Source organism: Osmerus mordax, chromosome 9 (genome assembly GCF_038355195.1).
Source record: "Osmerus mordax isolate fOsmMor3 chromosome 9, fOsmMor3.pri, whole genome shotgun sequence".
Lineage (NCBI taxonomy): Eukaryota > Metazoa > Chordata > Actinopteri > Osmeriformes > Osmeridae > Osmerus > Osmerus mordax.
Genome location: NC_090058.1, coordinates 8,452,432 through 8,473,832, shown reverse-complemented (window position 1 = coordinate 8,473,832; position 21,401 = coordinate 8,452,432). Strand labels below are relative to the sequence as shown.

Here is a 21,401-nt window from a genome sequence, read left to right as displayed (position 1 = left end):
GTGTAGACTAAATCCAAAGGTTTTCCCTTGTCAGAAAACATTTGTTCTGACACGGAATACATATATATGGCTAAAGTAGCTGAATAAAAAGGGGATGGTATAGAGGTGTCATCAAAAAGAAAACCTCAGTCTATCTACTCTCTAACGTTGTTTCCGCCATTATCTTTCCCATTAAACACAATAAAACATGCAGACTATCTCTCTCGAAAACCAATTAATTATCCCATAACATCCCCTTCCCTCTTAGTCTCCTTTCTGACCTGCCTGATAAATTAGCCAATTCATAATAAGGTAATATGATCACAGCCCGTTTGCATGCATCCCTCACTTCACTTATTGTAATAAATACCAGCTTTCACCAATGTTGACTCTTCCCACTCAAATGAGAATTGGATGAATCTGGTGACAGTAATAACATCAGTGAGGGCTCAGTTCCGGCCGGTACTAGCTGCTCCTCTACCAAAGACTGTAGCCTCCTGTGGACGTCCAGCCAGAGACTGGAGTTTTATGGGGTGTTTTATAGCATGTTATATCCTCTTTATACCTCCTCCCATCTCAGAAATCACAAGATAACATTGGGTAATTTCACAGGAATCAATGGCCAATTGTACAGAGCAGACACAATGATGTACAATGCTATTACAATCCAGCAGAGGAAGAGCGGGTTGAAATGAACTCAGACTGGTCATGCTTTTATTTGAACATTGATGACTTCTGTTGTGTAGATCGGAGATTTGAGAGACCAGCAATATACTGACAACACCACAGTGAGTCAGAGACTAAATCAGGGGCTTTAAAACATTTAAAGGGATTTAGCTATTAGTGCATTGTGTGTAAACAGTCGGGCATGTTCAGCTATTGCTTGGCAGGGGACATGCTCCATGGTCACATGGTGGATGTGTCATCTGTGCTTGTGTATGTATTGTATGTGCATATACGTTATAGCATTCTTTTCCTCTATGGCAGTTGGTGTCAAGATCTGGTGGAAGGGAAATAGAGGATTTTCTACTTCACTGGCAGAGATACGAGCCCAGATTGAGCCTCACTGCTGTTTATGAGAGAAACCATGCCTCTTGGGGAGACACTGCAGAGAGGAGAGTGGGTGGATGGGGATAGGAATCACACACACACACAGAGGGGATGAGGACTGGTGGGATATTGTGCATGTGGGCGATAGGTGAGGAGCAGTGAAGCACACTATCTCTCCCTCTCTTACACACAAACTATGAGTGTACAGTGCAGATATATGCAATAGAGGATTAGATCATCTTTCTACTTCAGTGAGGCTATCCACGTTAATTAGGCCATGCAAGTCCTCCTGCACAGAGCAAAGTGTGCCAACATTGTTATCAAATTCAGACAGGTAGGGCACAGGTAGACAGACAAGCACACTCATAAAAATCCTTTTAGTTCCACCCTGTGCATGAAAAAGGCTACACCCCACACTTAAACATTGTTAGCAAATGTAACTGGAACAGTAAGTCAACTGAGGTTCAGAGGTTCAATACTAATACGGTTCGGCCTCTGTTTTCCTATCAGGTAATGTTGTATACAGTAGATGGTTCTATATGTGTGTATCCGATTTGGCGAGCTAATCCCCATCCATTCATAACAGACAGATGTTTGGAGACAGACGTTTGGCCATTATAGTCTTACTCTGAGCTTGGTTGCACTTACTGGTGCACTGGTGGCCTACATTACAAATAGATAAATGGTACACCCAGTTGGATGTCATACAACTCCAAATCTTCTGAGGTTAACCTTTAGTGGGGACAACTTTGACGATCCATGTTATATCAGAAATTATTCTGGAAAAACAACAAGACAACTGTTTGTGATTACTGTGTTAACTACACCACATTTCCCCGCCTCAGATACTGTAAAATTGTGTAAATATGGGAGGACTTAGGAATTTGGGATTGGTACAGTCAGTCAATGATTTACTAACCAATGACTGTATGAATCAATTAACAGTACTTGTTAACCAAAGAATGGCATGTTAAACCAATAAGTATTTTTTCTTCTTAGTACATTAACGTCTAAACAGGACATGACAAAATGCATTGGTTTAAACTGACTTTTTATACATTGCATATTTATTTGTTGATGGAGTACAATACAAAAATATTGGTTAAATACAAGCTCTGTTGATATATAGTATTTGAAGCATTTCCATGGAGTTCCAAGACCATAATAAAATAGAGTGATTGTACTGTTGTACAAAAGAAAATCCTGCCTGTTTTTTTAAATAGTAATTTTAAAGCCTAACAAGGGTTTGCATAACAAGCTACTCAAGCTAAAGTGTAAAGTCCATTTGGAATATTATTCATTAGTATTTATCAGAGAAATAGTTTTCCTCCATTCACTCTGCTTTGCAGAAAAATCGAATAAAATGTTCCCACATTCATCCACTTTGCTGCGCTTATCCCAACTCCATCCAGATTCCACAGCGCCATCTTTCCAAAGTAGAACTTCTGTAGGTAATTCAAGTTATTCATATGGATTTCTTTTTTTATAGCTACACACAACATTCCAGTCAGTCTATGTATTTAAACCTGCTTTGATTGTAAAGGCATTCAAGCATGCAATATCTAATATGGACTAAGCTATGAAGTGGGTTTGGCTATTCATACATAAAATGTTTATTCTGTTGATTGTTCTGTTCTATGTGTTACATTTTGCTTTAAAAACATACATAATCATCTTCAGTACTAGGTTTGCTGAATAAATACATTTCCTACAAGCACTGCATAACTTGGATTAGATAACAGTTACATATAAATGGTGTCCATGGTAAAAATACAAGCCGGACAAGACTGTCCTCTTAGGTATGCTACACTGTTTTAAAGAAGTGGTTCACACTTATTGTATTTTCCATCAAAATGTTCAGTTCTTTGTAAAACATGGTGTTGTAGGCGTAGCCCCGATCCTCCCCCCGGCTCCAAAGTGTGCTTTCATGTAACTTCGTAAAATCCCCATCGTCCCAAGCCTCTGGGAACTTCAATCCAATTCAGAACCCCAAACTTTTTGTGGAAGTAACCTCTGCTTCATTTGTAAGAACAAAGACCTCAGCTGTATGACACATCCTGAACTGACTAACTGGATTGGGCCTCTGTTGTCATAGTAACATGTGGGGTATTTGGAAGAAAGAAAAGCTCACAGAAGAATGTATTAGAGAGGGGTGGGCAGTGAGAGAGAGACAGAGTGTTTCCAGTCTGTGCTTCGTTCATAAGTTTGCACAAAAAAGGACATTCTACCATAACAGGAGCTATTTCCATTTTTATAACTCCATGGTATAAAAAAGGGCCCAAGAGAATACTGGCCCCAGAAAATGTAGAGGGCATGGGTGACTGGGTACTTTCCAACTGCTTTTTCAACAATGAACTGTGCCTAAGAATGCTTACAATGGAGTAAAGAATAGTACTAGAATAGCACCTTGTCAAAAGCATCATTCAACACACATTCCACCAGTACAAATAAGATGTTGTACTGAAGTGAGATAAAAAAAAAAAAAATCCTTAAAGAACTGTCCAACAAGTTTCTTTTCTTTTCTTTTTTTTTTCTTGAAAAGAAAATATAATAAAAAATTGACCCCATTGAGCCTAGCTATGGCCAGGTCTTAATACTTTCATAGCAAATGAATACACTAAGCTATGCTTTTACAAATATGATTTAAACATTTGATACTTGTTGTTTGAATGTTGGAAGATGATTGTCTTTTTGGGTGCATCAGTGAACAACCCTGCAAGATATTTGATGAGAGGATATCAGCAGCATCCTCGAGCATCAATATTGTCCGTCAATATTCATTAGTTAGAGAGAAGAGGATTTGGAGTCCTTTAGACAGAAGGTGTAAGTGAGAGAAAAAGAGTGTAAGAAAAAAAATAGAAAGAATAAAGTGCAAATGTGTGTGTGTATCGGCCTAACTGTGTCAGCTCAGAGTGTGAAACAGCTTGAGTCAAAAGGAACAAGTGGAAAGAGCCAAAGACGCCCACACACCAACACTTACTGTACAGACACACACACACACTCTGGTGCTTGCATCAGAAGCCGACAGAGAGTGAGGCATGAAGTTGACCACAAGTGGTCACGCAGAATCTTTTACGCAGTCCATTGTACTCAGTTCCAGTACACTATCCCTGAAACTGAACCCACTGGAGAAATAGAAAGCTAGCATTCTGCGAGATAGAGATATCCCTCTTATATGCTGGCGGTCTGCCCTATGCTCTAAAGCAAGTGAAGAGATCCATTGCTGTTCTGCTTGAAGAGCAGTAGAGGCTGACTAAAGTATGGTTTGGGTTGTCTGGGTTGATAATCTCTCTCTGAAAAGCTTTATGTGCGTGTCTGCATGTATGTGTATGTAGGTAGATGGCATCATCATTAGCTGTCCTGGTTTATGCAAGGATATGGGATATTGCGATTGCATTTAGTCATTTAGCAGACGCTCTTATCCAGAGCGACTTACAGTAAGTACAGGGACATTCCCCCTGAGGCAAGTAGGGTGAAGTGACTTGCCCAAGGACACAACGTCATTTTGACACAGACGGGATTCAAACTGGCAACCTTCTGATTACTGGCCCGATTCCCTCACCGCTCAGCCACCTGACTCCCTTATCTTCTACTTTAAATAGTGGAAGGTGAGTATTGAGGTCAGGATTAGCGATGGATTGAAGGTTATATATACACAGCATGCCATTTCTCTTAGACACAATAAGCCATTGTTATCAAAAGATCAGGCAGACATTACCGAAGCCCAAGGTCATAGGTCATACTTCCAGGCATCCATGATGGTGGGTAAATTGTATTTGATGAATGCTGAAGCTCTAGTTCTATTGTTCCACTTCTATAAATGGACAGTGTGGTCCAGTGGTTTAAAATAGAAATTGTATCCAAACATGGATTATGGAAGTTGTAGTCCTCATATAGTTACACGAGTAAGTGGAGTAGGTCCGTAATGGCAGAGCTTGTGAGGTGTGACGGGGATTTACGGTCAAATGGGTTGGTGTTGGTAGTTGTAGGCCACGTATAGATGTTGTAGTACGTGTCTGAATGTTGCAGCCCATATATGGATGATGAGTTGTCGTCCAAGTACAGGTAAATTCATGTGTAGATGTAGGCCTGCTGTCTATGTTGGCGGAGGTCCGTCGTATCGCAGCATGATGTTAAAGGAGCGGGCAAAGTTGTTGGATAGGGAGCAGCTGGCCCCTTCGTCCATGAGGGGCAGGAGGAAGGCCAGGAGGAGAAGCGCCAGCAGCAGGATCTGGAGGGGGAGGGCCACCCTGCACACACGGTAGAGCAGACTGGGACTCTTCTGCTAGAGTGACAGAGCCCAGAGAGAGAGGTTGGCACTCACATGTAGTAAACACAAACACATATATTTTACAATAGATGCACTCTACTGCAGATACCCATCATACCCAATGCTGCACGCACACTTTCAGCAGTCACCCACGACACTAAATGCATGTAAGCGGTACAACCAAACATACCAAAGGCCAAAACAACTGTTCTTTCGTGCTTGAAATTCAGTACAGAAAATGTGGCCAATTACACAAACAGCACACAATTCTCATTTAAAAGATCAGCAAATGGTCATAACAAGCAAACAAATATATTTAACTGAAAGAAACATGAGTGAGTGTGTGTGTGCAATTTGCATGTCTCCTAATTTGAAGTACACATACTGTACAGTACTCTCTCTCTTCTCTCTCTCTCTACCATAATTACTAACTGAAATCACATAGATGATGTAATAAAGAGATAGAGGGATAACCAAGAAAAAGAGTGAAACAGCAAGAGGAGAGAGCAACAGGGTTCTTTTGAGTGAAACAAACACTCGCCCACTGCCATAACCTTTTTGCCTTCCACATCTCCATTTTACTCATTCCACCAACCGCCTCTTCATCCACCTCTTGCTTAGCTTCAGAGTGAGAGAGGAGGAGGAGGAAGATAAAATGAAGCCTCTCAACTGAGCTGTGCTCTCTCTACCTCTCCATCCAAACTCCAGAACCACCTCAAACAAAGCAGGTATGAAGCGGGGGATTTATTTGATGGACAAGCGTTAAGCGCCCCTGAATACATAAATCAATCATTTTATGGAGGTGTTAAGTCTGTCAAGCACCAATTATTCCACACTAAACCCTACCCAATGCTTTTAGGTAACACTCTATTAGTGATTGTAGCCTAAAATATTTTAAAGAGGAATGCTAAAGATTAATTGTGATGCTTGTGGTGGTGGTGATTATGATAACTGTTGTTATTTTCATGACGTAAATGGCAATTTTTTATGCCTCAATCAATAAAAAATGTATTTGTATTATGTAAATGTTGATTCCAGTGTTTGAGGATTTCAGGACTACTTTCAAATTAAGACAATGGAAGACTGCTGAATGCTACATTTTCATTTTGTTCTATGTTCTTTCTCTATACATAAGTGTGTGTATATGTTTGTGTTGCCATGAGAGTAGTGTGTCACTTACGGGAGGATGTGCTGCAGACAAGTGTGCGTATGAAATGTGTGTGTGTGTGTTTAAACTGTTAATGACTGGTCTGGCAGTAACAGAAACGGACTGCAGACACCTGAGATGAGAGTTAACCCTCTGATGGGTACTATATGTGGAGCATGGATGACTGAAATGGTGTGGCTGTATATCTGCAAGATTGTCTGGATTTATCTTGCCACTAATAGCAGTTAGAACCATGTGGTAATAACAGTCATTGTTACAGTATGAAGGCACAAGGCATGCTTTGACTCATAAACACAGTCATTACTGCACTGTAGTTTTATCTGTATGCAATCTAGACACAAGAACACAAACTAACGGGAAGACCTCTGTTAAGGAGATATGACATTGACAATAAGACAACATTGTATAATCTAGATACAAACTATCAGAAAAACATGACGATCGACAACATGTACCTAGTTTACTGTACAGCAGCAGAGAACGTCTGATTGGTGAACTTGTCACATGACTTCACTGCTGTTTGTAAGTGGCCTAGCTACTGTGTGGACTTCAGACTTTACTCTCCATGTGACCCAACTGTGGGAAGCTCTACGGTATCATCTGGAACCTTAACTGCTGTTTAAATAATGCAGAAAATGTGGGGCAGACATAAGTCATATTTTTAGCCCCTCACTGAACATCTGCTCCAGTCTCAGTCTGTCTGATCGACACAGGAGGCAGTAGAGAACAGGGTGAGAAGGTTGAATCAATACAACCAGTTTCAGGACGGTTTTGTGTATGACTCACAAAATAGTTAAGGTCAGGATTTAGTCTGACAGTTAGGGAGGGTGGACGCGATGACTCATCAACTGGTAACCCCCCCCCCCCCCCCCCCCCAAAAAAAAAAAGTTGTGCTTGGATAGTTATAGTTATCAACCTTTCCTCCTACGTCCTACATCCAACAGTGAAGAACAATAACAAAAACTGACCTTAAATCAAGACCAAGGGGTTAGTTTACTCAACTTTTAAAACAAGGTGTATCTTAAGGAATGTTGTGTGTGCTGAGTGGTTGCCCTGTGAGCATGTGTGAGAAGACAAGGGGATGAGTGGGGGTATTGTATTTCTTAATCCCCCTCCCAACAGTGCTAAGCAACCGGGTCTCATAATCATCTCAGCGTAGAGACTTGGGGCACGCTTGAGTTGGTGTCAGTCTAGGGTGGTTAAATGAGTGGTTCTCCAACTCAGGAGGCACGCGGACCCAAGCTGTTACAACCCAAAAGCTTAATTCTTTTCATTTTGAGTTTTGTACATACATTTTGACATGTTCCCTGTGTATGATGTTTGTGATGTGGAAACACATTTTTAATCATGTGTTTCATAGTTGTGAAATTGGTACAGTAGAAACAATGGCAAGTCAAAGGGGTGTTTGGTAAAGGTACCTTTCGTATTTTGGTGGTCTCATCTTGTCCTGCTCTAACACCCTGGTGAAATATCAAAACATACAAATTAAATGTAGCCATTCCTCTGTGCTAAACACAAGTGAAGACAACAGTTGTTGGGTTTTAGTGTAACATTGCCATCTTGTGGAGAAAACAAACAACCACAAGGCGAATGTGATGTAATATAAATTTCAGTGTTTCCCATAAAACAAATGTCACGCCTGGAGGTACGCACCGAAAAACCCTAGACAGATGAGGCACATGGGATGGCAGGTTGACATATTTTACAAAAGAGAATGAAGTTGGGTGAAAACTGTTTCAAGTTTTGAATGTTTTAATCCTATTTAACTATGATATGGGTTAACATATCCCAGTACTAAATGTAATGTTTAATAGTATGTTTAAATATACCCTGCCAATGCTTGAGATCATACACTCTACATCTGTGCCTCAGAATGCTCTTTAACTCTGTTGGGCATCCCAGTCAACTAAAAAACAGCTCTCACCTTGACACTGAGGTGAGTCTTAAGGTCTCCCACATCCTTCAGTTTGGACTTGTAAAGCATCCATCGATACCTAAGCTCCTCCAGACCCATATCATCAACCCCAGGCTCTGATTTGGTCCTGACCCCTGAACCAGGACGCTGGCCCACCTGCAGAAGGCTCTGGAACTGCTCCTGACCCCAGCCCACACCTGACCGCAAGGCCTTTGGAGGGAGTCAGAAAAAGAGAGATACATGGATGGAAGGGAGAAGAGGGGAGAGGGATGGAGAAAGAGTGATACAGAGGGAAGTAAAAAGGAAAGAAAAAAGATGAGGTAGAGAGGGGGAGGTCACAGTCAAACAAAAGAGGGAAAGAGAGGAGATCAGGGTGGAAGAAAGGAAGCGAGAATAGGATATGCAGTGTTAGAGGAAGAGAAACATGGAAGAAGATGAAAGAGAGAGAGAGACAAGACCACAAAGGGCTCAAAATGAACCGTTTACAATATCCTTCCATGTATTATTCCCATTGTGGCAAATCATATTTCTTTCATGCATGAATCAAGCTCAGCCAAGGCTTAGATAAATAAATCGTAGCATATGCTTCAAGGGATAAGCTAGTATCCATAACAAAACAGAACTGCATCCAACACCAAAACACTAAGCATCAGTGACTTTGTGTACTGTTTAGCTTGCAAGTACACCTGATATTAACTACAGACCACCTGTCTCTTAAATCCTCATAAAAATGTATCTCCATTGAAACAAAATGACTAAATGTAAACAGGGCTTAGTCTTCAGGGGTCATTGATAATGTCTGACTCATTCAAACAACTCAATCCCCACACAATCCCTCTCTCCATTGACTGAAGTGTCTTTTTATTACTTTATGGAGGCGGGTGTTTGCAGTTTCCCAAACCTGAGACTTGCATCCCTTTTGCAAACATCAACTGTTTGACCTTGTCTACAGAGTTTAACTTAGTCGATTGGTTACCAGCCTCAAACTTTTTTGGGGGCAGAACTTGTTTTAGAGTTGCAACAGTGGCAGCTGGAAGCTTTGGTGCAGTTTAGGCCAGCCTAAAGCTATAATTCAGACTTCTTAAGAAGTTCTTGGGTCGTTAATCTTAGTTAGTCTTGAGCGACAGATCTTTTTTTATCATCCACAATATACTGAAGATCAGTTCCAAAGCTTAAATAAATCAATGCAGAACTTGTAGTGTATTTAAAAGTATATTTTTCACTATTCTTTTTGTGGCTTCTTTGAAATGACCAAATAACTGTAGAACTTCATTTATCCATGTCACGTAGACAACACTGGAAGAGAAAACAACATACCAACCTTGAGTGTGTCCTGTCTGATCTTGAGTTCCTTGCTGCTGAGCGACCCCCTGGTGTCGAGTATTCCTGAAAGGACTTCATTCTCTCTGAGTAGCCAGGCCTCAAACTCCCCTCTGCTCTCCTCATACTCAGCTGTGCTCAAGGCCTGCCCCGGGCTCCCCTGTAGGACCCCACCAGTAACAGCATTAGCTCGGCAACAGAAAGGGAACTTTAAAGTCTCAGAGTTACTTTGGCTTCACTAGGACAGCCTAGTTTTACAAGAAAGTAAAAGACGAGAGAGAGAGGTTCCTAACGGATCAGCGTGTTTGCTGGTGTCATGAAAAACATTAAAAGAAGTAAAAGAATGAAAAACGGTAAATCAAAGAAACACTCAAGACATCCGTGGAGGGGCCTCACCTCTACATGCTGCGTGGCTCCCACGTCACGTGTCGTCGTCGCAGAGTTTCGGAGAGACAATGGGGTCAACCCCGAGGCCTTTCCAACAGAGGTGAAGGCCCCTCCCTCTCCCAAGCGCTCGCCTTCGCTTCTCCCCACCTCATCTTCTCCTTGGATCCCATGTCTGCTGCTCTTTCTGCTACCGTGACCGTAACCGGCGCGCACAGACGCCGCTTGCGTTTCGACCGTGTCTCGGGATCGCTGTTCGTCCACCCATTCCTCAGTTCTATCACTGGACATGGGAAGCCCCAAACCCCCGCTGGTCTGGGGGCTTCTACCTCTTCTGAGGGTCAGAGACCCCCCCAGTGTCTCTCTATCTTGCCCTGCGAGGTGGGTCCCTCCCCAAGAGTCAACCTCCTCTACTCCGGGGCCCTGTCTGCCCCTCTCCCCCTCCTTCCCTCTCCCAGTATGCCCACCCCCACTCCCCGCTCTTTGGCTAGCCTCATCTTGTAATCTGGATGGAGTTTGATTGAAAGTGCCCAGTTTTCTGACTTGCATCGGTGAACTGCCCATAGCTCCCATGTTACTCTCTTCAAACCCACCCTGGACCCACACGCCCTGACCTCTACCCACCCCTCTTTGACCTGCCACAAAATTATCTTCTTGCCTTTCCTCCATCCTACCCCCTAGCTCAGGCCCAGTTTTCTCGCAAGCCCACACACTGGGGCCCTGTTCTGGGGTGCCCTCTGGCTGTCCCTGTCTCTGACTGTTGGAGCTTTTGGAGGCCATGAGCTGGCTCCCTCCCTCCCTGCACAGAAGCTTGTTGTCTGTGCTGGTGTGGTCACCACTATGCCCTCTAACCCTTTCGTTATGGAGGTCTGAGTTGGAACTGTGGCTATTCAGCAGCCTAACAAATGGAACAAAGAAACAGTGGAAGATTTTTAGTCAATGACTCCCATCAAAAACCACTGAGCTGAAGTTTAGGACTTAAACCAGATCTACGGAAATTACATTTAAGATGAGGCCACTCAAAACGACAGAGATGCACTCATACATCTATCTGAAGCAGGATACCTGTGTGTGTTCTGGGCCATGGTTCTAACAGTACCTGTAGAGGTTGAGGCTGAGATCGTGGAGGGCCATCCAGGACTCTCGCAGGCGCCTCATGTCGCTGAGGATGTGCACCCTGCCCTGCTCAGAGGTTCTCTCTAGTACCCCTTGGCCCCGCGCCTCCATCTGGTGGAGCTGCAGCTCCTTCTCTGGAAACTCACCCAGCGCCCTCTGCAGGACCAAAAGGGAAATTAACAGAAGCCATAGACAACAATACATTTTTGAATGAGCGAAATGAGAATACAGAGAGGAAATTGACTGAAACACAAGCATGCCAACAGCACAAATAACATATATATATATTTAACTACTGTGTCTTCCTAGTGTAACAGGGGTAGTCGTCGCGCTATTCGTCAGTCACTTAAACCCAATCTTTACTCGCACCAGACTTCAGACATTGGCAACCCAAATACTCCCCAGTTACGCTGGCGTGGGTGGACTGTACTCATACTGAGGAGGACCGAGTTTGACCAGTTCACCTCGGCTACACGAGCATGTAGTTACTATACTATGATCACTGTGTTTTAGGAGATACAGAACAGGACAGCGGTCGTACTTGCTAATGCAGTGCGCTACCTACCTGGGCCTCCTGCTCTCTGTTGTCCACGCTCCACTCCCCAGACGGGCTCTGGTAGGACTCCAGCTTCTGCCTCATGATCATCAGCCACTTCTCCACATTCAGGAGGCTCTCGTGGAAGGTCTCGTGCTCAGCGATGCTGTCCTCGCTGTCTTTCACCCTCACCTGACGCACAGCCAATGACGACCAATGTATGTAGAACATATAGAACCATGAACATGAGCACACAAGGACGTGTACACACAAGGTGAACACATATATATATATATATATATATATATATATACACTCTAACTAAACTAAACAATCACAACCCTCACCCATCCATTCATCAACACTCCTACATACAAAAACAACATCCCACCCACCACGCACACACACACACACACACACACACACCTCCCTTCTCTCTATCTTACCCTGACAGTCTTGTACAGGAGCTTCCAGTCCCCATAGAGCCTCTCGTACTGGGCTCTGTTGGTTTGGCTGCTGGACACCAGAGTCTCCAGGGCCATGATGTGGGCTTCACAGTCCTCCAGGTCCTTTTTGACCACCTGGGAACACATCGAGAAATAGCAACATTCAGCTGCTCATATGATAAAAGTTGTTCCAACAAAAAATGTTTCATTAGCATTCAGACAGAAAGAGAGAAAGAAAGACTTCCTGCATCTGCAGACAACTTTCATCACTTCCTGTCTTGATTCAGGTGGTATGAGAGTGTGTGAGGATACCATTTCCTGGTTATTTACCACTGCAGCTTTGAACAACAGAATGAGTCCAGGGTTTGTGGGTGACCTCTATTAGCCAGAGTATGAGGCTAGCCTAAGGACATCATTAGCCAACTAGTCTGAGACAGTCATGTTCTCTGACGTGACTCACATTACAATTACTCTGGACGAAGTATCCTGCCATGTGGTGTGACAGATAACTAAACACAAGATGGATTCCCTCTGCTTTGAACCACACCTAAAGTACCCACCATCGATCGCGTGGTATGGCAACAATTTTATGAAACCTTATGCTACTACACATGACTCCTTGATAGATAGCTAGTAGGTTGATATTCAATTGACTTTTATTTGTGTGTTGGAAAGCAATTATGCTGATAGAGAGATATTACATTTCTATGTATTGTAGATTCATAATAGGAAGGCTCAGTCCCTATGGGGATACTACAGTGTCTATTAGATAGCATTTGAGCGATGGCATGGCTGCCAGGGTATGGTAAACAAACATACCCTAAGCTGGTCTGACTGGCTCTTTTTAGCCAGTATATCTGGCTGGAAGCTGTCAGCTGCTACCAGCCGGTCTCTCAGAGGAGTCAGCTTCTTGCGGATTGACTCATAGGCATCCCCAAAATCCTTGGTTCTGGATATCAAACCCTAGAGAGGGGACAAGAGGATAGTGCAGATTGAAGAAATTAAATAGTTTGCTATGCAAGTTTACTTTCATAATTTGGGAAAATAAGCAAAATGTGTCAAGATAAAGGTAAACTGATCCCAGTCAATACTCTGCGGATCCGGCAAATAAGTCTATTTGGAGTTAACCAAAGCAAACAACTGCACAAACTCGCTCCTCCCCACCTGCAGCCGGCTCTTTCTCTGCAGCAGCTGGCTGTGCAGTATCTCTCGGTTCCTCATGGCACCACCAAGCTCATCCAGCAACCCCTCTGCCCCCTCCTGGCCCAACACAGAGGTCAGAAGCTCCGTCTTCACCTGCAACAAGCTCAGACGCTCCTGCAGCTGCAGGCTCGGCTTCAGGAGCCGCTGGAGAGGGAGAGGGGAGAGATGGGGTAAGATGGTAAGATGGGGAGCGGTGGAGTGACAGAGGAGGGTGGTAAGGGAGTGAAGGGGGGGGGGGGGGGGTTAAAGTGAGAGTGCAACACAGGGAGATGTGTGTGTGTGTGGAGGGGTTGAGGAGGGTATGATAGTGATGGGGAGAGTGGAATGGGTTCTGTGGGAGAAAGGACAAGATGGAGATTTTGTGAAAGAGGGACAGAATGACAGTTGAAATGACAGAGAAAGAGAACTGGATAGGGAAGAGGAGAGGAGAGGTGGAATGAGAGAGAGAAAGGGAGAGAAGAGGGTGAAACAGGACTGTATCAGTGTGGAGGAAAATGATGGTAAACGAGTTGGAGGCCACATAAAAAAGAAGAAAAGAGGTGTAGAGGGAGACGTAGTTTGAAAAGAGGGAAGAGAAGGAAGTACAGACTGTGGTGGTGTGGGTGTGAAGGGGAACGGAGTAAGACGAGAGAGGCATTAAGTACAGGAGATGTAAAGATGAGTGTCAAAGAAGAAAATGGAAAGTACGAGAGAAGGAGTTTCAAAAGAAGAAGAGTCAGAAAGTAGAGAAACCTAGAATAGAGAGTTTAATCACAACTGTTGAGTGGCAAAGGAAAGGAGAATAAAGAGAGATAACTAAGAGGAAATCCCCCCCCCCCCCAAAAAAAAAAGAAAAGGAGGAAGCAGTTAGATGATAAAAGGCCAGATGAGGAGAAAGTAACAAAACGAGAAGGAGGAACAAAAACAGAGAGAAAGAAATAACGAGCAACCACACCACAGATGACTGTTGTGGGGAGAAAAAAGGGCCTTAAGCCTTTTAAACCATCACATATTCTTTTTGTCAACAGTGTGCCTGGGATTTCTTCAACCACCTGTATTTGCATAACAGCACACCAAACTCAGTAGGGAAAAGGGCAAATCATTTTTGTGGGATAAATTTAATTTTCTTAGCACAGTAGCCTGCTGTATGTAGGTCTGATTTGATTTCCCTAGCTTACCTAATATCCCTGTGACGCTCTGGTTAGATCGTCTGTTGCTCTACCAGTTAATGGGTTAGTTATTTCCCTTACAGTTCTAGAGAGCTGCAGAGATGTCTTTCATGTCTATAATTGGTTGCCGGATGGATGGTTGTCTTTTTCTTTTGAACAATGCTAACAAGACAGCCATTCCTTTCCTTGACTCCTATTCCTCACTGAAAGTACTTTTTTATTTTATATTTTCTTAGATAGAATGTGTCCTCAGCTGCATGCATTCAGTGCAGATGAAAGAACAAATTCAATAATGTATAATATAATTATATTAAAACAACTGAGTGCAGAACCTTGCATATTTAGAGGGTGCTCCTCACCTCAATGTCCTGCACCAGCCGTGCGATGTGTGAAAACTCTGACACTTCATTGGAAGCTTCTAGAACCTGAGACACCCTCTGGCTCCACTGTGAGAAGACATGCAGGGGGTCCTGCAGCACCTGCCTCAGCCCTGCTTCTGCCTCCGAACACAGCTTCCCCGCCCGGCACTTCACACTGGAACCCAGAGGTGAAGGACATTTGTTGGCCTTGTCTGATTAACACCAAATAACAACAATCTTGGAGAATAAAAGAAAAGAACAGTTCCATTTAATTTGTTTGCCACAGAGGGAACAGGGACATCTTTAGAGTATTAAGATGCATCCCAAGTGTGTATACTCACCTCTGATGTTCCTTGACTGCAGCCAGCACGTCATCTGAGAGGTGCCGGGAATCTTGGGAGAAGCGGAAGAGTTCTTTGAGCTGGGTCTTGAGGTGTTCCACCTGGGATTCCTCAGCCACAAGAGCATTCCGAACATTCTAAGAAGAAAAAAAAGAAAAAATTGGATTCATCAGTCAGATAAGTATGTAGAATGATTACACCAAAGGTTGGGGGTATCTGTACTAATTTATATTCATTTTATTTATTTATTTATGATATGCTTTTAAGCAACACACAAACAGTACATGTACAGCAGAAGAGCACAGTTCTAACAACACAGTTCTGTCATCTGAAGTTATATTACATTGATGTTGACAGTTGGAAAAGTAAATGAATAACTTGAAAAATGTCACAAGACAAACATTCAAACTGGTATGAAACTTAACTAATCTAACCCTTACTCACTTCAAAGTGGCCTCTCTGTGAATGCATCCATTTATCTATTTCTCTGACATGAATTCAAATCAATCAAAGTTCAATGGTGGTTCTATTATTGCATGCATTTATTGAAATCAAGCTATTATTTTTATATATATATAGTCAAGATCATGATACACCTCTATCAATTATTTTTTTAACTTATGAGTTATAAACAAAATATGCAGACCAGTGGTTAGTTGGGTGTTGATATATATTTGTGGTGAACTATGTTTTTGTCACACCCTTCCTTGTACCAGTCTAGTTATAAAACTGATATTTCTTCCTGAGAAACCTTTTCATACAAATTGTCCTCAATACACAGCTCTTAACTGCTCTACAAAAACACAGGACTGGTGATATAAGGACAACATGATATATACATACGCATTACCATTGCATACGCATTAACATACGCACAATATTTGGGACTGGAGCATAAAAGGGATAAATGATATCTGATAATTATGATGTACCTTCAGACTCTGACAACCTGCCACGCATAGTAGTCTTATCACCATCACACCCCTTTTAGGCATGTTGCCTGTGGCAAATTCCAGAAGAGTAATACTTAGACTACACTTAAAAACAGGGCTAGCACAGTCCCTATGCACTGGCGTGAAGGACACTGGGTGTGAAGGCAAGTAAGTAGAGGTAAAAAGAGTGCTCATTGTTGCACTATTATTAAATTATTGAGGGAGTGAAAGTAACAGGGAGGTTACTAGCTGCTTAGAAGACGGAGAGGGGGCTTGAGAAGAAATACTGAAAGAGGAAGAAGGAAAAGGGAGGGAGAGGGAGGTGGCAACATGTTTTATGTGGCAAACCCTTGGTAGTAAGGGACGGGGTTTGATAAGGAACGCACTTAGAGGAAAATAAACAAACAGAGTACAGAGGAAATAATTGTGAAGAAAAAGGAATGCTGAACCTGACTTGCATAGATTTTTCTAATCTTGGCAAAGACGGACAGGTTTAGGAACATAGACTTACTGTGTACTTCCTCCACTGTACCACCATCTGTTCCTCCGTCCTCTCTCCTGCCTCTCTTCCCTCTAGCTCTCTGCCAAGCCCCTGGAGCTGGGCCCTGAGCTGTGCAATGTCCTTCCCCAGCCTCTGACACCGGGCCAGGTACTGGCTCTGAGAGTCCAGGCTAAACCTCAGGCCCTCACCGGCCTCGTACAGCCCCTGCCTCAGCCTCTGCCAGCCCAGCCGCAGCTCCTCCGCCTCCTCCACTACCACCTCCGCCCCTGCTGGAGAAGTGTGGGAGTGCACGGCCTCTGCCAGGCCTTCGATGTGCTGCAGGGTCTTCTCCTCACTGGCCACACTGTCGTCCAGTGTCTGGGAATGAGAACGGAGAGCAGAAGGGGAAGGGGAGAGGACAGGGAGAGAAATTTAGAGAGGAGAGGGGAAAGAAGAAAGTATTTAGGGGGGAGAAAGCAGCAGAGGAGAGGGGGAAAGGGAGTGGATATGGGGGGGGGGGGAACAGACAGAGGTTCGATTCTTGTTATATGAGCAGATATGAGACCGTAAATTAGTTGAAGGACCACAGTCACAGGACCTTCAATAACATCTCATCTGAGACAACTTCTTGTACTTTCCATGAACTACGAACTGTTTTGTATTTTCGTAAAGACCCACTCAGAATTGATAAATACCTGTTTTGATATTTGCTTGCGTCTTTCCCCCTCACTAGTCAAGAGCTATATTGTCTGGAGGGAAAACTAATCTTAGATTGGTGAGTCCTAGCGTAAAGAGACACATTTACCTGTACTTGTATACATGCTCACCTGTAGGGCTTTCAGCCTGTTCTCTGGCGAGCCCTCCCTCTCCATGAGGACACTGAGTTCCCCTGTCTTGGACACCAGCCACGACTGGAACTTCAACACAGAGTTCTGGTACATCTGGTGCTCTTCAGCCATCTTCTGAAGCAACGCTAGACGCTCCTGCCAATGACCGGGGTTGTGAAAATCAGGATGGAGCTGGGTGAAGACAGGTCTGGTCTAACTGTTATTTCGAAACACAGTTGAGAATCAAGACAAGCTTTATATATGTGCTTTTGAGTCTGTTCTATTCTAAAACGTCTCTTTGTACCTCAATTGGAATTCATCCAACCGAATCCAATGACCAATGCTTAATAAGCAGCTCTGAAGAGTGTAATTATATTTAACAAGACTACATAAATTTTATCAAAAGTAATTTGATAAAAAAGCTACAAGGACTCTCAGCTACAGCACCGTGATCTCAATACTTGAGCCATGTCAAAAAGCTTTTTTTTTTCCATAGAGCGTGTTACACATGGACGTGCTGCTTCAGCATAAGTACAAGCCTTAGGAGGAGCTCCCCGTTGAGCACCCCTAACCCACATAAAACACGCAACATGAATCATCTGTGTACTTTCTCCCTTTGGACGAGTTGCATGGCGCAGCCGATAGCAAGGCATGTTCAAACGAGCGAACATCACAGAGACTCTTAGAAATAGTGTGGAGTCTTGCACTGCATGATGTCATGAGATGTTTCAAAAGGGTACATGGTGTTTCAAAGAGGAATATGAAAAAGACAACCAGGAACAATGTCTTGGTTGTCTGAGGAAAGAAGGAAGTACCCAAAACACGAAATGAAGAAGTAGATTTTAAAGCTTCCCTTCTGGATATAATCAAATGTTTTTCACTTTTGACACTGTGCTTTATAAACAGTGGGAGTGCATACCAAGATTTTGTTGATGCAATCTTCAAATTAGATACAGAATTACTGAGAGTAATAGAACTGTCAATCCATTCCTGAGTGCACCAACTCATCTGTATTGCATTATTTTACACACTCTTAAACATACACATACCCTCACATGCACAATCAATGAAACACACACAACCACATGCACACCTCTGACTGGTCCCTGATGTTGTTGTAGGCCTCCTGAAGACTTTCCTGGGCCTGGGGGTCCACACTGGGGTCCTGGGTGCGGTTGTGCAGGGCAGCAGCCTCATCCAGCAGCCTCTCCAGGAGCGGGGCCTGGGCCTGGACATCGCTCACTATCACCCTCAGGTGGTCCACCTGAAACAGGGATGGGACTAACTCAGTGGATCAGCATTTTACAGTGGATCCAGAAATCCCAGGTTCAAATCACCCCTCCCCCTCCGATGTTACTTTGGAGAAAAAAGCCTCTTTATAAAAAATATATTCATTATCCAAAGCAACGTACAGAGCGGGACTTGAACCTGCCACTTCTAGATCGACAGTCAAATGCTCTACCATTGAGCTACCCCATCCTTCATTCACATTCTATCCAATTTCAGCCAGCATGGAAAGTAACACACCTGCCACAGCTTCTCCTTCACGCCCAGCTGAAGCTCTGCCTCTGCATCTACAGTCCGCCGTAGCTTGGCTAGCCACAGCTCAAACTCCTCGTAGGCCTTCAAGTACTCACTCCAATGCAGCCACACCCACTCTATTCGACTGAAGAAGAGGAAGATGAGGCGAGTTCATATAAAAGCAAAGAAAATGTGACTATCATTTTGGGGTGAGTGTGTGTGTGTGTGCCTGTGTGTGCGAGGGAGGGTATGTGTAGATATGGGATTCATAGGAGTGACATGCTACCTGTGACAGTGAATGATGTAAGTGCAGGTGTCCTCCCATAATGCTTTGAGGTCCTTCAGTTTGGTGTGGGTCTGGTTCCTCGTCTCCTCATCTCCATTCTGCAACAGAACCTCAGCGGCCACTAAAACTATGTCCATCTTCACTCGACCATCATGCTCTGACTCGTGGATTTTCTGTCAGACAAAAAACATTCAATATGAGCATTAATAACATGATGTTATTTTAATGACGTAATCTTTCATAGCATACCCAGGGGTTGTTTAACAGTATTGTGAGAATATAAAATAATACGTTCATAAGCAAGAATCGGAAGTTATATTTCCATTGTACAACACACCAATTTCTCAGATTCTCAATGGACAGTCATGCACCCTTACATTGTCTAAAACTGTTCTCCAGTGCCACATGTTAGGCCCTCTTTCTCTATGTGGGAGGGTGGGTGTCAAAGGTGAGACAAAAGGCAGTTCATCGCCTGGGGTGGGTCCCTCACCTCAGTCTCTCGCAGGCGGGCCTCCAGGGCTGCCCGGGGGCCCTGAGTGTTGTCGTTGGTGCGGAGCCTCTCCTGGATGGCCTGCATCCAGCACAGGGCTGCTTCCAAGCTCTCACTAAACTCCCGCTGCTCTTGCTGAGTCATGAGGGGATACACGTCTTGGGAGGACGAGGAGGAAGAGGTATGCATTTATAGTAACATTATTACAGTGGCACAGTAAAACATCTTCTAGTAAAGTCCCTTCAAAGAAATTGTGCAAACCTTTGCATAGTAAATGTGGCATTTTCTATCCCATATTAGGAGGAATATCACAGAAAGGTCTGCATACATTCAGTATTGCACAACACAATGTTTCTTTACAGAACTGTGCATAGCTAGGCATTGTTGATGAGTATGTGAGCCGAAAGTTAAACACCCTCTCTGAAATACCTGCAGGTGCCGAGCAACTGACAATATTACAATGTACCTCTTCTAACCTTATAGTATTGGAAAAGTGGCATCAGAAGTTCTGATCAAAAGAAACTAACTTCACATTCAGATTATATTTAGACAGCAGAGTGCAGTGGACAAGGGGACATTTAGTTAACAACATTGGTAATACTCCATTCTTATTCTGAGGAGATCTTGAGAAAGGGAACAAAACTGTAGGATGAGTCATCACAAGGTCAATTAAAAATAAGGAAGATGAAGCCATAAAAGCAAGGAGAGCCATGAAGGCCAAAGCTGTAGCGTTTTCTTCACAGGAAAAAGAATAACTAGTTAGAATGAGCCCTCTTCCTGAGTGAGTCATTTCTCCCACCACAAGATCAGAACCACCCCTCCCTCAACAGTACCCACAAGTTTTCCATAAAAGCACATTGGTGTGCTTCTAAAAAACGGTATTGGTCTGATTATACAGGGAGTTGCCAGCTGAACTAAGACACAGTTGTGCTACTTACAACTACGTAGCACAACTCAAAAGTGTATTCTGAGCAACTTGTACGCCCCTCCCCTCCCCGCCATCTGTTTGAGAGCTATAAACGTAAATAGACTTACAACACGGCAAATGATGCATTTCACACACAGTCACCAAATTGTATCATTGTCGTGAGAAGTCGTTCCCAGTGCGTAATGTTGAATATTGCACATAAACATAACTGATTTTCATTTATTCAAATAACTTCAACGGGTACATTTAGACACGACCAAAAAAATAATAAGATCAAATGTATTCCAGACCCTACATAAGATAACATTATTAAATATTTTATTTTGCGATTGTACGCGTTCTATTCAATAGCAATTTTATTACTGCAAAGGAGACTGAAGTTTACCATTGCATATTTGCGGAAGAGTTAGCCATCAGTTTTATGGCTGCACACTAATACCGATCACCAAAAAGAGATAGACTGGTCTGGTAGCGCTGTAAATGATTGTACAAACAACTTACCGATAACCTCGCATGTAGTGAATGTAGAAATTGGCGTGCCGAAATAACGTCCCGATATGCCTTGTAAACTTGTAGCGCAGGAAGTAAAGACACAGGCCCGACAGTGGCATTGAATATACTAGCCGACCAGATTGAACCAGACGAGAGCAACAAATCCGCAGAGCCACTGATAATCGTGAAGGGCGTACGCGCTCTACGTCA

General features: G+C 43.4%; 1 protein-coding gene across 1 annotated transcript; it reads right to left on the bottom strand.

The window, feature by feature from the left end:
• Positions 1-2,073: 2,073 nt before the first annotated feature.
• syne3 (spectrin repeat containing, nuclear envelope family member 3) lies at positions 2,074-21,309 on the bottom strand. The gene is made up of 19 exons (XM_067243699.1): positions 21,201-21,309; positions 19,772-19,929; positions 19,282-19,454; positions 19,002-19,140; positions 18,568-18,738; positions 17,475-17,630; positions 16,678-17,025; positions 15,235-15,371; positions 14,894-15,068; positions 13,348-13,530; positions 13,003-13,146; positions 12,184-12,318; positions 11,768-11,929; positions 11,186-11,358; positions 10,099-10,984; positions 9,704-9,862; positions 8,392-8,592; positions 7,886-7,927; positions 2,074-5,314 (listed from the first exon to the last, which is right to left on the bottom strand). The coding sequence occupies exons 2-19, from the start codon at positions 19,913-19,915 to the stop codon at positions 5,126-5,128; spliced, it is 3,717 nt and encodes a 1,238-aa protein (XP_067099800.1). The 5' UTR covers positions 19,916-19,929; positions 21,201-21,309; the 3' UTR covers positions 2,074-5,125.
• Positions 21,310-21,401: the final 92 nt, after the last annotated feature.

Excerpts from the sequence above, each read along its gene's own strand:
- syne3 (XM_067243699.1), bottom strand. The coding sequence starts at position 19,915 with ATGACTCAGCAAGAGCAGCGGGAGTTTAGTGAGAGCTTGGAAGCAGCC. Across the intron at positions 15,069-15,234 it reads GCAGTCAAGGAACATCAGAG|TGTGAAGTGCCGGGCGGGGA; the intron begins GTGAGTATACAC and ends TCTGGGTTCCAG. Across the intron at positions 13,531-14,893 it reads GGCTGGTGCAGGACATTGAG|CGGCTCCTGAAGCCGAGCCT; the intron begins GTGAGGAGCACC and ends CTCCCTCTCCAG.